At 37.5% G+C, this 16,750-nt stretch overlaps 1 protein-coding gene across 5 annotated transcripts in view; it reads right to left on the minus strand.

Annotated features, from left to right (window-relative positions):
• The window catches only part of LOC127425831 (sodium-driven chloride bicarbonate exchanger-like), a 71,266-nt gene that overhangs the window by 51,044 nt on the left and 3,472 nt on the right, over window positions 1-16,750 (minus strand). The window contains exon 1 of one of the 5 annotated variants that reach the window (XM_051672123.1): window positions 4,248-4,592. The exons of the other annotated variants lie outside the window; for them this stretch is intronic. Coding sequence (XP_051528083.1) covers window positions 4,248-4,289 — 42 coding nt within the window. The 5' untranslated portion in view covers window positions 4,290-4,592. Of the gene's footprint in view, window positions 1-4,247; window positions 4,593-16,750 lie in introns of those variants that run through there. 5 annotated transcript variants of the gene reach the window in all.

The following is a 16,750-nucleotide window of genomic DNA, read 5'->3' on the forward strand; positions in this document are numbered from 1 at the left end:
AAATAATAGTACCTTACACCTAGTCTTAATCTACATTGCATTGTCAAAAGCAATTGTCAATTGAAAGTTTTTTTGGTTAATTAGAAGCCCTTAGGGGCATCAAGGCTAGATGCAGATATAATAGCTGATTAATTGGCTGACATTTGGCAATTTCGATTAAATGTGTCCATTTGGCCAATTAACAGACTGAAATCTGAACTTCAGAGTGCATATATTCTGTTTACAATTGAGTGAATTGTATTATATCACATATAATTGCATCTGTCATCGGTCACCCTGTTCTCAAGGTATCAGTATGAGCTGAACCATTGAAAAAACCTGTATGTGTCAAACACTAATGTGGAACTAACACCTACAGGATAACGGTTAGGTTAATCAGAATGGTTTCAAAAGAATCATCTTCTGAAAACCATCTACTGCCATGTCTTACTCCAGAAGTCAAATAGTATCTCTACTACTTGCTATCCTCTGTCCTCTCCATGCCCTATTTAACAACAACAAAGAAGCCCACTGTTAAAAGAAGAAGAGGAGAGGCCAAAGGAGGGTGAAAGCTATGTGATGGAGATGGTACATTTTGAGACATGGGTGCTGTGATATATACAGTACAACCTATACATACACACAGTCATTAAACAAGTACAAAGTCTCTTTGCTTCTCTCTTCAAACACAACAATACAAATCAACATTAATAGAAGATGGATGTTGTTGTGAATGCATTACGCTTCCATATATTTTATTCCTGTGGTTTTAGAGTGATTTTCTTCTGGCAGCATTAACATCTTTAAGAAATACTAGAGACAGAATTATGAGCATTCTCCAAACAGCATCCATTAACTCTGAAGAAGTGCATGGACGTGTATATTCACACTACATTCCTGAATAGCAATGGATCTTGTGAGACATTAGACTGAATAGTATAAAGTTCTTGTTGTGAAAGGACCATTTGTTCCTTCCGCTCTGCTCCGGTAAGAATTACAGTCTGAATTTAAACACAGAGATCTCTGCTCAAGCTCTATCCTTCAGCCCTGGTCACATTCTCAAACTGTTCTCTCTGCATCTAAGGAGACCTCGTCACAAGACTTCAACAGTATTGAGACAAAAAAGCATTTTATGAAGATGTGAGGATATATATTCTGTCAATAAATGCTGCATGTTTTTTTGACGACATCTGATCCAGCATTAGCTAAAGATCATAGAGAAGTGGCCTTATGGAAAAAGTTAATAGCAGATCAAAATGTCATTTGTATATAGTGTGCAATGGATGTTGCTTTTCTGTTCCTTCCTGAGTGAATGAGCCAGTCTGTAATGAGGGACTTTAAGAGATTGGCGCTGGATCCGTTGTTTAGGGTTATCAAGGCAGCTTAATGCGAAGAGTAATCACCAAACTAGAGCAAGTAGTTCTGTGTGGCGGTTTGTATAACACTGCGACGTCATCACAACAAAACTCTAGAATGGTCTACAAGAACTGAAGAAGACCATCTTGGACTAACAGCTGTGAGTCTGACTTCTAAAATCAAACCAGACAGAGCAGCCTTTGACAAGGGACACCCAGTCAACTGTAGCTGAAATGCACTGAGAGCCTTGAGGGTCCTTCAGGCAGTATTCTCTCAATAGAATAGCACAAATAGACCACAGCAGTTTCAGAGCGGTTTTAAAGCACACACAGATATTCCCACTGTTCATGCGTATTCTGAATACTTGGCAGAAAAAACATGCACTAAGATTTTAAAAGAAAATAACACATATCTATAAACTACTTAATTCCAAGACTTATCATTCCAATGTTGGAACCTTGGCCTTGCGGTCATTGCGAGTGCTCTGACATTGAGTTGGTATGCACATGTGGAAGCAGAATCAGAAGTCGGTTGACTTTTTCTATACTAAGAATAGAAAGTAGCCAAAGCGACAAGTTTTGTTGGGCATATGGGCACATGTGAGCTCCATTTTGTGGGTGAAATGTCCAAGGGGGAGGGGGGATGGTGCCAAAAGCGGGTTTTCAGCTGTACAGGATATAATACAGTGATGAGAAATGCATATTTTATTTTATATTTTAACTGTACCCCACCCCCAACCACACCCCAAACCTAAACGTAACCATTAGTGGAGTAAAAATATTATGTTAGAGGGAAAAATGCAGCCTCCGAATCACATACGTCATTAGGGCTGGTTATTAATACAGATTTCCCGATTTGATTCCAATTCACAAAGTCTCTTGATTCGATTCAGATTTCGATCAGTTCGATATTGATTCATAAGGGTATATTTCAATTTAATGTCCCTTTTGCTTACATAGGAAAGAAATTCTTTCCCAGCTAATGCTGTTAATTATACAGGGGACTTCTAACTAGGTACATTACGAAAATATAAATTTTACTAATTATATTTTATTAGTTTTTCATCATTTTGGTCACATTTTATCTTTTTAAAAATGAACAAATCAATGTATTTAATCAATAAGTATGATATTATATTGCATTTATTAGATTTTGTTACATGTTTATTGTTTAATTGCATAATTTGTACTATTTACAAGTGTTCACATTGATTTGTTGAACACGTACTAAAACTGGTACTGTCTCTTTAAGGAAACTGGCATTTCTGTACAGAGCTTCTGTAGTTAAGCCTGGTTTCGAAACCGGCCTGGGATATGTTCCCATCTCATTCCCCTCTCTTTCTTCCCCTCCTTTTTCTATACTCTTTCTCACTTGTGTCTATTAATAAAATTATATTGCAATAAGATCCACCATTGATACTGCAATGATCCACCATTCTTTATTCAAAAGAAACAGAGATTTTCTTTTTTTTTTTTTTTTACTGGTTTAATATAGGGGGAAAAATCAGTTATCTGAAGAATTTTCAGAGAATGGCCAAAATTCACCATTACGCTTAGTGTGTGGAGTATTTTGGGAACAAAAAATATTTGGTTCAGGAATCATTTTATAATTTTGTGTCATTTAATTGCATAGAATTTTGTGTAAACAGTTTGAAATGCTATCACTTCCTGTTAATCTTCTTCATCAGACAAAGCTCTTTGCAGGTTTCTGGGACGCGGTACTTTGTGGCCCAGTTCTGCCTATATGGCTGAATTCTCACTAACTTTATTAAATTATAAACCTCAACTGCTGCATGAAGCAGTCATTTCCATAAAAGATGGAAACAGCCCCAATTATGGACAATAGAAAGTGGATACATTCAGTCGTATAAAATATTTATTTTAGTTTTTTTTTTAGTTACCTGACAGAACATGTTTATACTGTGGTGTTATGAACAGGCAGAACCATAATATATAGGACACCAGCCATTGGTCATTTTATTTACCCACTGTACTAGTATGTCCCACAGATTTCCCTACATGTGAGTGTATGCATTGTGCTTCTAAACCGCCTGATCATGCAGTAACAACCATGAGCAGTGAAAGGGATTATTGGGGTTGTTGAAGAAGCTGGGGGGGGGGGGAGAGATGAATGGGATCTGAGACGTTCTATTGGTTGAGAGCAGCAGGACTGATGGTGGTTACCATGGCAATGGAAGGATCAGCATCAGCATCCTTCCAGAAAGCCAAAAACAGAGTGCACTACCATGACACTCACACAACCATGCGCCAGCACAAAGCCACTGACTCATCAGCATAATTAAATCGCATATTTCTGTCTGCTTTCAGGAACGGTCCAAATATTTTCGACTGTCACATCCAAGACAAGAACGATTATTTGTATTCTTCCTCTTACCTTGCCATCCCCCAATTTCTCTCTTTCAATTCTATTTATGTCCTCAGTATTAATACTCACAACCACACACACATACATCACCTGCACCTTCATTCTATCTATAGCTCATTGAGGTATTCATCTCTCCAGTCTGAAAGGAGGCTTGAACTCAACACCCCCTCTGACAACCAGATAATTCCTTTCCCTCACAGAAATACAGAGAAACATTTAAGGTACACAAGGAGAGAAAGAGATAAGATGCAGGGCAGAGGACATGGGAAGGATGAGACCAAAATAGCTCTAAGAAGAACTAAACAGGAAGGCAGAGAGAGAAAGTGTAGAAGGAAAAACACATCAAATGTACTGTTGTCTTTAAACAACAGTATCAAAAGGAATGATACAAGCACAGTGTGTTCTGTCTCTTTATATAACAATAATTTAGCACGTAATAAGACCGTCTCCACAGGCACATAAAAACACAGCATCCCTTTCAAGGACACGGTAGAGCTTGAAGGCTAATGCTCCAGCCTCCATCCTACCTGACAGTTAAAGCTCGTATTCTCCGAGGATCTGTGCTGCATGCTGCCAGCAGCGTTGCAAACGACCGTGTCTTATCCCAAGTAGAGGAAATGAGCTGAGAGGTTGCGCCAGAGCGCAGCTGATGTTCCTCGGTGCACCTCTCGCTGAGATAACCCTTCTGACACAGCTGCAACCTTGTTGCCAGAGCTGTGTTTTCCAACTGTTGAGATCCAGATGTGCTGCCTGTGTTTTTGACAGCTGCCCATCCACCAATCAGGAAAGAGATTAGCGTGCTGACATCAGTGACTATGTGGACTGGTATCTAAGCTCTGGGTGTATAAGCATGTGTGCTCTGTGATGCACGCTCTGTGTGTGTGTGGTTTGGGTGATGTGTGCAGTCTGTGGGTGCTGTAGGCAGTTCTGAGCTCTGAGCTCCCTCCTCTGTGTGTTCCAGCTAGAAGATAATCAATTTGAAGATACAAAGTAAAATTTTGTCCTGCACTGAAACCAGGAAGTAATCGCATTCACATAATGAGTAACAACTGGGATTCAGAGGCTCCATTTTCAAAAGATGATAATTTTACTCTATTGATGGTTAGGTTTAGGGTTGGTGTCTGGGTGTAATTAATAAAATATGCATTCCTCTTCGCTGTACTACATTATTTACAGCCAAAAAACTTGTTTTACAACTTGCTTTTGGCACCCTCTGTGGGAATTTCACCTGGAAACTGCAGCTACATAAATGCAGCTCTCTCTCTATCTCTCTCTGACAAAATAACAAAATTAGTAAAACTGGAATTGCAATAGAGTGATTTGTGGCATTTTCAGACCTGGGCAATTCCAGCGTTATGGATGTGACATTTTAACTTCATATACAAGTACTCATTACCAGTATATCAAGCCATTTTTATGTATAATCATAGAACCATACAGATAGTCCAGACATCAAAAGTTTTAGTCTGGACAAGTTTTTTTTCCAGTTTAGATCGGGAAATGAACTTGCATTATGGATGTGACAAAAACGGACACGAGTTTTTGGGAGACCACACACACTTTGTAAAAACTCTGTGAGTTGAAATGCACGATCCAGAAATAATAATAGCCAAATAATATTGGAGGGTTGGCACTCCAAAGAACATGTAATATTTATTTTTTATTCATTGTCGTTTTTACATAAATGGGTAAAAAACGGCATTACGGATGTGACATCTCTTTGTTACGGACATGACAGTTGTGAAAGCAGCACTTACAGCATGAGGGGAAACCATCCAAAACACTTTGAAATGTGCAGACTTCGACATCTGAGACATATTATATTATGTTATAACACCCATCAAGTCTGCATGATGAATTAAAATAAGTTTGAAATCGCAGTTTTTCCATGGTATGGTTGACATTTTCGTGGAACTGCCCACCTGCAGCTTGCTTGATTGTTCCAAAAAAGGGGCTAATATAGTTACGATGTTGCATTTCCTTCATGATTCTGTTGGCTTTCTCAAGGTTATATTTTAAAATGCACCAAAACTAGGGCCTGGGTAGCTCATTGGTAAAATACGCTGGCTACCACTCCTGGAGTTCGCTAGTTTGAATCCCAGGGCATGCTGAGTGACTCCAGTCAAGTCTCCTAAGCAACCAAATTGGCCCGGTTGCTAGGGAGGGTAGAGTCACATGGGGTAACCTCCTCGTGGTCACTATAATGTGGTTCGGTCTTGGTGGGGCGCGTGGTGAATTGAGCACGGATGCCGCGGTGATGGCATGAAGCCTCCACACACGCTATGTCTCCGTGGCAACACACTCAACACACCACGTGATAAGATGCGCGGGTTGATGGTCTCAGACCCGGAGGCAGCTGGGATTCATCCTCCGCCACCCGGATTGAGGCGAATCACTACGTGACCACGAGGACTTAAAAAGCACACTGGGAATAGGGCATTCTAAATTGGGTGAAAAAGGAAAAAAAATAAATAAAAATAAAAATAAAAAAATAAAATGTCCGTCAAGGTTATTTTATCCGTCATTAGTTGCTTTTGCATTATTTTTGCAGGATGGCAGAATCACTATGGATCAGTAATCAGTGTTTGTAATATTATGCAGCTGAGTGTGATTAAAAAAAAAGTTTTGATCAGCTTGTCATCTTGTCAGTTCTTCTCAGTGACAGAATGATTTTTTCAAACAAAACAGATGTGTGTTTTTCAGTGCTTGAAGCCATTAACTCAGCTGGGAGTCCCTTTCAATTGATTAACACCTCCCGCTGAGAGGTGCTAATGGGCGCTCTGTCTCCCTCTGCCTGGCCGGTGATTATGTTAATAAAGCTAACACCTGAAAATCATTGGAAAAATCAGCTAGTGTAGAGTCAGCTGTAGCTGTATTAGCCCATTAGCTTAGCAGGGGTTTGACTGTCAGCAGAGACATCTCCTAGCAACCCAATTGATAAACAATGCTGCAGTGCTAATATTTGTGCTAAAGGTGTACGATTTTCAAAAGAGAGTATATTTACCATGTTTTGAACATCTGTCTCTGCAAACGTTTGTTAAACAAGCTTTAATATCATGTCATGTAGAAACTTTGACTTATTTATCGATATCATTTAATAAAAGTGAATGTTTATCACTTGCTTTGAATATCTTCCTGGGTGCAAACATGTTTCTGTGACGTCACAAGCCTGCATCTTGGCAAAATTGGAGTTGAAAATTTTCACACGAGTTTCCAAGTTGGAAATCCGACTTCAAGTGGCATTCCATTGTACTTTTCCTGATAGTAAGCTGGAAAATCCGACTTGCTGAGTTGAATGGAATGCAGCATAAGCCTCAAACGGCACGCCCACGGACCGCCCACAGTCTGTTCTCTAACCGTCTGAAGCAATTATTTAACAAAACTGGAAAACACATTCTCGATCAACTTGGCTGGATCGATTAAACTTCCGCAAGTAGACACACACAAAATATTATATCAGTCTGCCTGGAAGCCAAGTTATGTTTACAAGGTTCGCATTGATACAAAGCACGCTTTAGAGGACGAAATAATCACAGAATTTGGCCAAGTTTGCAAGGTTAGTGACATAAAATCTTTTAAAGATATTCAGAGTTTTGTTTGAGGCACATAACAGAAATTAAAGTGGATATACACGAGCAGAGCTGCATTTTCTGCTTTGTTTACTTATGTCTGTGAAATTGTCTGTGTTGTCTGTGTTTTCTCTGCAATCACTCGCGGAGACTCGCATGCAATTATATAAAGATTTTTGTCCCCATGTCTTTTTTTTTATTACGGAATGATAACCACGCCCCTAAACACCCCGTAATGACAAAACTGACTTTGTTTGGTAGCTTAATTTTATTTTTATTTTTTTTTATTAATTGTTTATTGTTTTATGTATATACAGTACTGTGCAAAAGTCTTAGGCATATAAGATGCTTCACAAATACATTTGTCTTAAGATGGTTATTTATATTTTCAGCTTTAGTGTGTCAATAGGAAATATACATTTTAGACTCCCAAACATTTATTTTGCAAAAAGAATAGAATAGAATAGAATAGAATAGAAGAACAGGGATCCCTGCGACAGATCGCATGGTTCCCACAGAGCCCCCCACTGAATATTGAGTCAGTCTGGTATTACAAGAAGAGACAGAAGCAGTTGAGACAGCCGAAATAGATAGAAGAACTGTGGCAAATTCACCAAGAAGCTTGGAACATCCTATCTGCCAAAAACAACAAAAAACTGTGTCCAGGTGTACCTATAGGAGAATTGGTGCTGTTTTGAAGGCAAAGGTGGTCACACTGAATATTGATTTAGCTTTTTTTTTTATGTTTACTCGACTTTGTATGACATTAATTGATAATTGAAAACAATTCATGGCATTATTTTTGAAGACATCCTCACTATGCAACATTTTTCACAAGTGCCTAAAGCTTTTGCACAGTACTGTATAATATATATATATATATAATTTTTGTATTTAAAAAAAATAAAAAAAAATAAAAAAACCATTTGTTTTGTACTATCTCTGGTCTTGTTTGAAGAATGAAAAAAAAAAATCCATTAGCAAGTACATAAATACCCAAATACTAAAAGCACACTTAATTACATTTAAGAACAAAATTATGGACCCTTTTCACATATTCGTGTTTGGAATGCAGAAGTAAATGACAGCAGAGTAAACTTGTATAGCAGTGAATAGGAGACCACAGCAAATATAATTTTTGCTTGCCCATTTGCTCCAACAGCAAAAGAAATCCAGTATTACGCTTTCACAGCTTTCCAAAAGAAGAAAAAATAGAGAGTGGTGGATTACTGCAGTCAGAAGAGAGAAAGAGGTCAAATCTTCTGTCACTCCCTAAGCAGCTGTAATAGAAACATAATCGCAGCTATGGTAGGGTAATATACTACAAGGTATAATGTTATCAGTTTACATTAAATCATTAAAAAAAATTGCTAATATAATTTTTTTTTTTGGCTAGATTCATGCTGTTAAATAAGGTGAAAATGCATCATCACAGTCTGTGAAAAGGTTCCATTGGGAAAAAATAGCTATATCAAGTTAAGTTGAGCCAGGCCAGATCAGCACTGATTTACAGATTTACTGTATATGTTACGCAAGCACAGAAAAGCATTTTGTAGGTTAACTCAATTAGATGCACAAACATTTCACAAAACAAATATGTCAAAAATACAGTACTAGGGATGCACTGATCGATCGGCCACTGTTCTAAATCGGCCGATCTTGGTCTGAAGTCTGTGATCAGCCAATCATGCCTAGAATCAAGGCCGATCTTTTTTGCAGCAGGCTGGGAATCACACATACACTGCTCCTGGAATGAATGAGTGCTTTCTCAGCCCTTGATGCATGACAGTGGCCTCTGCAGGGTGAATTGTTGGCAATTCTATGTATTCACAAATTTAAACTTTCAGACATGCTGTTATTCAGATGAATCTGCAGGTTTGTTTTTAAAAATGTTTAAGAATTGCACGTGTATGAATATTAAGATGCCTATTTTCTAGAGTCAATCCGGTAGTAATTCTGACTCACTGCACTGCGAGCACGGAGAGGATAAAGAGACTGCAAACGGGTATAAAAACGAATTAAACAACAAATAAACATGCGTATAAAAATCTGAGTATACGTGATGTAACGTGAGTCGTGACAATCAGACGTTGTGTTGAGCAATAGAGACTGTTAGAGCGATCATAAGCACTTTCAGTTTCACTCACTCACTCACTCACAGTGTCATTCAAACATCCTCTCAATCCAGGTGTTCTCAATATCTCACCAGTCACTCATCTCAGCACTATTCTGTGAGGATCCCAATTTAAATCAGATTAATGTTGGTCACATTACCACTAATCACAGCAATTACATTTTAACCATAACGGTATCGCATCTTCACGTATTTGCTTAATAATTAGTGATCTGTGTTACATCAAAATACCACATACAGTTAACAAATCATAGATATTAATGATTTCTCACTGGAGCAGTTTTAGAGCTGGTAATGGATATATTTTTCTTATTTTTGAATGTATCTCTGCTGTGTGTGATGCTCTCATGGTTTTTACTGCTTACCAATATGTCACAATGACTTTTTGATATTGACAGCATAACTATTAATAACTGTTTCAAAAATAATGTTAGAAATGTAGTTTTAGTAAATTTATAAAAAGGTTCCATTCGTTAACATTAGTTAATGCATTAGGTATCAGGAACAAACAATGAATAATATATTTTACAGTCTTTATTAATTGTAATGTTAGTTAATAAAATTACAATTGTTCATTGTTAGTTCATAGTCCATTAACTAATGTTAATTAATACAACTTTTGATTTAAAAAATGTAATAGTGTATGATGTAATTAACATTAAGTTCGTTAGTTCATGTTAACAACAGTAATGTTGTTAAATAATGTTAACAAATGGAACCTTTTTTTAAAGTGTTACTGTAATTTTACTGTGTGGGGCATAAACATATAGCTGCACAATATAACTTGCAAAAGTGTGGCAAAGGGAACATTTAAAAAACAATTGGTATCGGACGATCTAAATTAAAATAATCCGAGATTGGTATTGGCCTCAAATTTCCTGATCGGTGCACCACTATACAGTGCTCTTCAAAAGCAAGCCAAAATAAATCTAAAAAAGTAATCTGTCCAATTCTGATAATCATATGATAGAAATAAATGAAAACCATATAAATCATATTTGGCCACATTTGACAGCTAAAACACCCGACTAAGAGTCAACACTTTCAGCAAAACCTCTCAGGCACATTACTTGACAAACCAAACTCTTGGATCATCACATTCCCATGAGCTAGTGGGCTTTTAAGGGAGGACATGATTTGTTATTACAGTGATGAATCCTGCATGCATTTGTGTAAATTTCTGTGCGCTTATAGAGACGTGTAGCAGGCTGAGGTCCCCCACAGCTCTCAGAGCACCATGTCCTCCAGAACAACATGTTTCCACCGGTCACACCGTCTGCTCATACTGGCAGCTCTCCAGCTCAATATCTGACAAATACTACAAGCTCTCCTAATTTCTACGATATTACAAGCTTGCTCTCTTTCAAACTCACTCACTATGGCTTTGTTCAAATAGGCCTAAATCAGATTTGTATTTCAAATCTGATTTTACTGCTGACTGTCCACACTGGCAAGTGATAAAATCTGATCTGTCTGTTCAAACAGTGTATTAGTCAAAATCCTGTATATCTACATAGGCAACAGCTATAGCACAATGCCAAGAGTCATAAGAGAGTAGTTTGTGGAATGAAGATGGAAAACTGAACATTTTGCCTCTGCTTGTGTCCATTACTGAATCAGACAACATAAGTGTCAGAGGCATTACTATTCAAACTACAAACAACTAAACATATTTGTGTAAAATATGCCAAAAAATATATATATATTTTTGCAGCCTTTCTGAATAAAGTCCATGTCTCTCTCTTCCTCTATTCTGACTTATATCTGCTTGCTCTAGCCTAAACAAAGATCAGTGCCTAAAACATCTCAATAGCTTACTGTTTCACTCTTAAACTGTGACACTCACCAAGAGCTCATGAACGGAGATTTGAACTAACAGCAACTGACAAGTTTCAGAGCGTGTCCACAGATATCTAGTCAAGCACAATCAGTCTCTCGAGGACACATCGAAAATGTACTTACAATCAGTCAAAATGAATCACATCATTTGGATGGGTTTTTAAGATCAGTCACTCATTGACACACACACACAAAATGGCAATAAAAAATTAATCAACTGAGCCCATTGCATTGTGCACACTCAGACAAGCAAAGAATAGGGAAAAAATCACTAGCAGGACTCTGAACCTGCAGAGGAGCAAAGAGGCAATAAAATCACTCTCACACCACTGAACAATTACAATTCACACATCATTACAGTCAAAAAGAGCTAAGGAGTTGTTTAAACCTACATGCAGTGTTTTTCTGAAAGTTCCAGTTTCGTATTTACGTGAAAGGACAACTTTTTTTTCGAGGGGTGGAATAATAGGGTTCAAAACAGTGTTACTATGAAAGCAAAATTTAATACAGTGAAAAAGACACTCTATTAGCATAACATAAATATATATAAATAAATAAAAATTTCCAACATTCTTTTGAATGTCCATGTACTAAAATAAAATATTTGATGCCATGAGTGTACCTTCATTTACTATTACTATTATTTTGAATGGCCATGGAAGATGAAGCAATATGATAATTTTACCTGGTCGCAAAAAGTAGTCCGTTAATTTACCTGATGAACTTTCACATTTTGCTGACCCTTTATGCTTTGCAGAGCTAATGTGTGCTTCTTAATCACTTGCACCTTTATTAGCAACTGACACATAAGTGCCAGCTTTACATGTCATTCATTCTGCTTCCCACAGATCTTGACCTGGACGAAAACATGGGAATTTTTTGTGCAAATCTTCTGTCAATTTGCACTTTCTTTTGGGCATTGTTTCCACTCGGCTGGCATTTGCTGCTACTGTCAAGCAACTGTTTGATGCCGAACACAACAGCGCTTCGCGTGTTCGCGGAGAGATTAACAGGCAGGAATTTGGCCAACAGTTGCTGCAAGCTTCATATAATCGGTGTGCAAGAAAGCGGGACTTACAAAGAGGGGTTAAAGCAATGCAAATATGCGCACACACACAATGAAGTATTAGACCAGATGCACCTCATAATGCAACTAAAGCCTAATCCCGGACATTTTCGCAAATTTAGAAATCCCGGCCGTACGCTTTTTTAAGGTCCGAAAAAGAGGATGTATGGTCACCCTACGTGAAATAAGCTGGGAGATGTTTCTAGGGCAGACCCCAAGAAAAGACCCAATGAAATTTCTTGAAATATTACGTTTTTTTTCCTGAGTTGATGTATTTCCTATTGAAACAGGAAGTTGGGGTGCGACATGTCAGCTCATCTGAGCTCATCCCTTTAAAAAAAAAAACAACTTTAGTTTATGTCACAGCTGTGAACCATGATTTGGTACTTGCTATTGCTAGTCAGTGACAGGTGATATTAGGGGGATAGGACATTCTCTTTTGATTGGAAAAAATGGATGTACAAAACACATAATCAATATTTTTGGTCTGTTTTTCAAAAACAAAAGAGAGACTGTGAATTGTAAATGTGTATTTCTACTAAAAGTAGAGCTGATGATTTAACGCGTTAATTCAGTGTGATTAATTATATTAAAAAATAACGCAATTAAACCTTTTGCACATACGATCAAACCAGTGTGATTACACTAGGCTGTGCTCAGACGTGTATGATCAAACCAGTGTGATCTGCATTCGTGCTGCTGTTTACAAGCAAAAGAGGAACTGAAGCAGTTGTCATAATGAACCAGCTGCTCAAATAGTCTTTTCAACATCACAGATATCAACATTCATTATAAACATCTAAAAACCACATTATATGTTTGATAATATATAATTTGACCTTCAGTGCACCTGCTGTGATATAATGAATGAATGTTTGTTATATTTATATAGCACTTTTCTGACTCTATACACAAAGTTCTTTACATACAGAACAGGGGACAGTCCTCACCCACCACCAGTGTGCAGCATTCACCTGGATGATGTGACGGCAGCCATAGTGCGCCAGTACGCTCACCAAGGGCGAAGATTTGGCTTGACCATTGGGTGGGTTGCAGCGTGAAGCAATTATATGTTTATTGTTTTGATTATTGGAGGGGGTTGATTTCACGCTATATTATTACCTAGTTGTTGAAACACAATGCTGGAAAGTAAAATAAACAACGTCCTTCTTTTACTCTCCGTGAAAACGAGCTTACTGCTAACTAGCTAATCACGTAGCTACTTTCATTGTTGTGTAAGCTAATGAGTAAACATGTATTCACAAAACTGTTTTGTTCAGGATTCACAGTTTGGTACCCCCTTCAACCAAACAATTCCAGTCGTTGCATTTACAAAATGTAATATTTAAAAGTCTGGTTTTCTGCCGTTGAAAGTTTCCCCTGAACTTGTATAGTAGAATACGGTGTAACACCGCTGCCGCCGTTTATCTTGTCTCAGCAGTATTAATATAGTCAGCATCTGACGGATACTAAACAGTAATAATGATGTTTATTTAGCTATTTATTGTATTTTTATTTATGCTTTATTTTAATGGTCAGCATTTGACTGATACTAAACAGTACTGATGTTTATTTAGCTATTTATTTTATTTGTATTTATTCTTTGTTTTAATGGTCAGCATTTGACTGATACTAAACAGTAATACTGATATTTATTTAGCTATTTACACTACCATTCAAAAGTTTGGGGTCACTTGCCTGAAAAGTTTCTCATGATCTTAAAAACCTTTTGATCTGAAGGTGTATGCTTAAATGTTTGAAATTAGTTTTGTAGACAAAAATATCATTGTGCCAACATATTCATTTATTTAATTACAAGACTAAAATTTTATTTTAAAAAAAAGTTTTTGAAATGGATGACTTGGACCAAATAATTAAGAAAAGCAGCTACCAAGTGCCCAACATAGATGGGAACTCCTTCAATACTGTTTAAAAAGCAACCCAGGGTGATACCTCAAGAAGTTGGTTGAGAAAATGTCAAGAGTACATTTCTGCAAAATCTAGGCAAAATGTGGCCACTCTGAAGATGCTAAAATTTAACATAGTTTTGATTTATTTTGGATTTTTTTAGTCACAACATAATTCCCATATTTCCATTTCTATTATTCCATAGTTGTGATGACTTTACTATTATTCTAAAATGTGAAAAAAAGTAAGTTATAAATAAAATAAAAAAAATAAATAAAGAGTGAGTTAGTGACCCTAAACTTTTGAACAGTAGTGTATTTTATTTTTATTTATTCTTTATTTTCTCAGAGTTCATTTCTAGAATTTGTTGACAATGTATAATAATAATGTCAAATATTCTTTGATAAAAATATTTGTTTAAGAAAGCAGCCTTCTGAGTACCTTTGCATAATCATATCGGTGAAAAATCCACATAGAAATGGTCTGTTTTCATTCCAGCTCAAAAATTAACTATATCGGCCACTGGTGAATTTTCCCTCTCTAAAATCGGTATTGGTCTCAAAAATTCCATATCGGTCGGGCTCTATTATTAATCTTTCATACCCTTTTATGATCAATGTAAAAGGAGCCGCTTGATCATTTGCAATTTAATGAGCCTATAAGCGTCTTCGTCCGACAGCGAGAACAATGTAGTTTCTCTTCAGCCTAATTTACATACTGTTAAATATTGTTTCATGTTGTAAAAACATAATGAAGAGATGATGCGCCGTCTGCCTCGCCGCCATGTTTGTAGTTTTCAAGTATGCCAATTGTAGTTCTGAAGCAAACGGTCAAACTCCTCTTCTGTTGAGCAAGGGATTTTTGAGAGTGGATGGATCCACACTTCAAAAATTGACCAGAAATAGTAGACCACCTGGGGAACTTTGGGAACACTCATTTCCACATACTATGATTTAAGACAGCCTAATTCTTATCTTGGGTACTGTTCAGGGTGGATAGGGTCCGGATTGGGATGCAGGGCTTGAAACTAGCGACAGCACAGGATGAAAACACGTTATTTCATTCAAACACAGCTGGACGGAGCACAATTCCGAATGCAAGAATCTCGAGACGCGAGATGCTCCAATATTTTTACAATATATATTATATTTATTATTATTTAAATATAACTACTTATAATTATTTAATCATATATTGAATTATTGTTATTTGAGGGGCTTTCTCAGCAAATATTTAGTGCACTTGCACTGACAGACATGAACTATAAGGCACTAAATTCTAAACTTGATTTCATGGGGTCTTGACATGATTCAGAACATCAGGTAAGATTTGATGAGAAACACAGATTTAGTCACTCTGCTTTGCCCTGTTTTATTACACACATCCATCAGCATTTAGGGCACCAGCTGCAGCTGAGCGAACAGTGACTTACGGTGGTCAGAAAAGGCCCTCTGGGACACAGTGGCATCTCTGGCATCAGTTCAGCTCTCATAGAGAGCTACAAATAAATGTACCAGTCACTGAGGAGTCAACCTGCGCACCAGAGACAATTCAACCTACTGCTGGACCTCTGCCAAAAACATTTGGTTCAATCTGTCTCTCACCTCAGCCAGCAGACAACAAAAACCCAATTCATAAGCACAGACAGGGAATTCTCAGTTTATTACCCATTTATAACACCTATAGTACAATGTTAGTGCTAATGTGAACTAAATGAGTATTGACGCTGACTACCACCCCTGGAGTCGCGAGTTCGAATCCAGGGTGTGCTGAGTGACTCCAGTCAAGTCTCCTAAGCAAATACAAATTGGCCCGGTTGCTAGGGAGGGTAGAGTCACATAGGGTAACCTCCTCGTGGTCGCGATTAGTGGTTCTCGCTTTCAATGGGGCGTGTGGTAAGTTGTGCGTGGATCGCAGAGAGTAGCATGAGCCTCCACGTGTGGAGTTTCCGCAGTGTCGTGCATGACGAGCCACGTGATAAGATGCGCGGATTGATGGTCTCAGAAGCGGAGGCAACTGAGACTTGTCCTCCGCATCCCGGATTGAGGTGAGTAACCACGCCACCACAAGGACCTACTAAGTAGTGGGAATTGGGCATTCCAAATTGGGAGAAAAGGGGATAAAATTTTTTTATTTTGGTTGAATAAAATAAACTAATGTGAACTAAATGCTGAAAAACAAAACAAGATGTCTATAAAACATACACAGAATGCCTCAATCAAACATATATGACAGAAATCGTGAAAAGATGCAGATAAGTATATGTGATTGACATTCCCATTCAAGGTCATTATCTGCTTTTTGTCTTCAAATACACTGTACTCATTAAAAGTCTGATTTTCCAATGCATTTAATAGATGAATAAGTTTGAGAGTGTGCAGCTGATCAAAGTGTCTAATAAACCCCTGATAGCTACAAACTAGTGCATAGATGCAGACATTTATTTAAGGAGTTTGTGAGTGTACGACACTCTTAGGAATATAATCATTTGAACATTACAAGTAAGGGACAATA

Source organism: Myxocyprinus asiaticus, chromosome 35, assembly GCF_019703515.2.
Source record: "Myxocyprinus asiaticus isolate MX2 ecotype Aquarium Trade chromosome 35, UBuf_Myxa_2, whole genome shotgun sequence".
NCBI lineage: Eukaryota > Metazoa > Chordata > Actinopteri > Cypriniformes > Catostomidae > Myxocyprinus > Myxocyprinus asiaticus.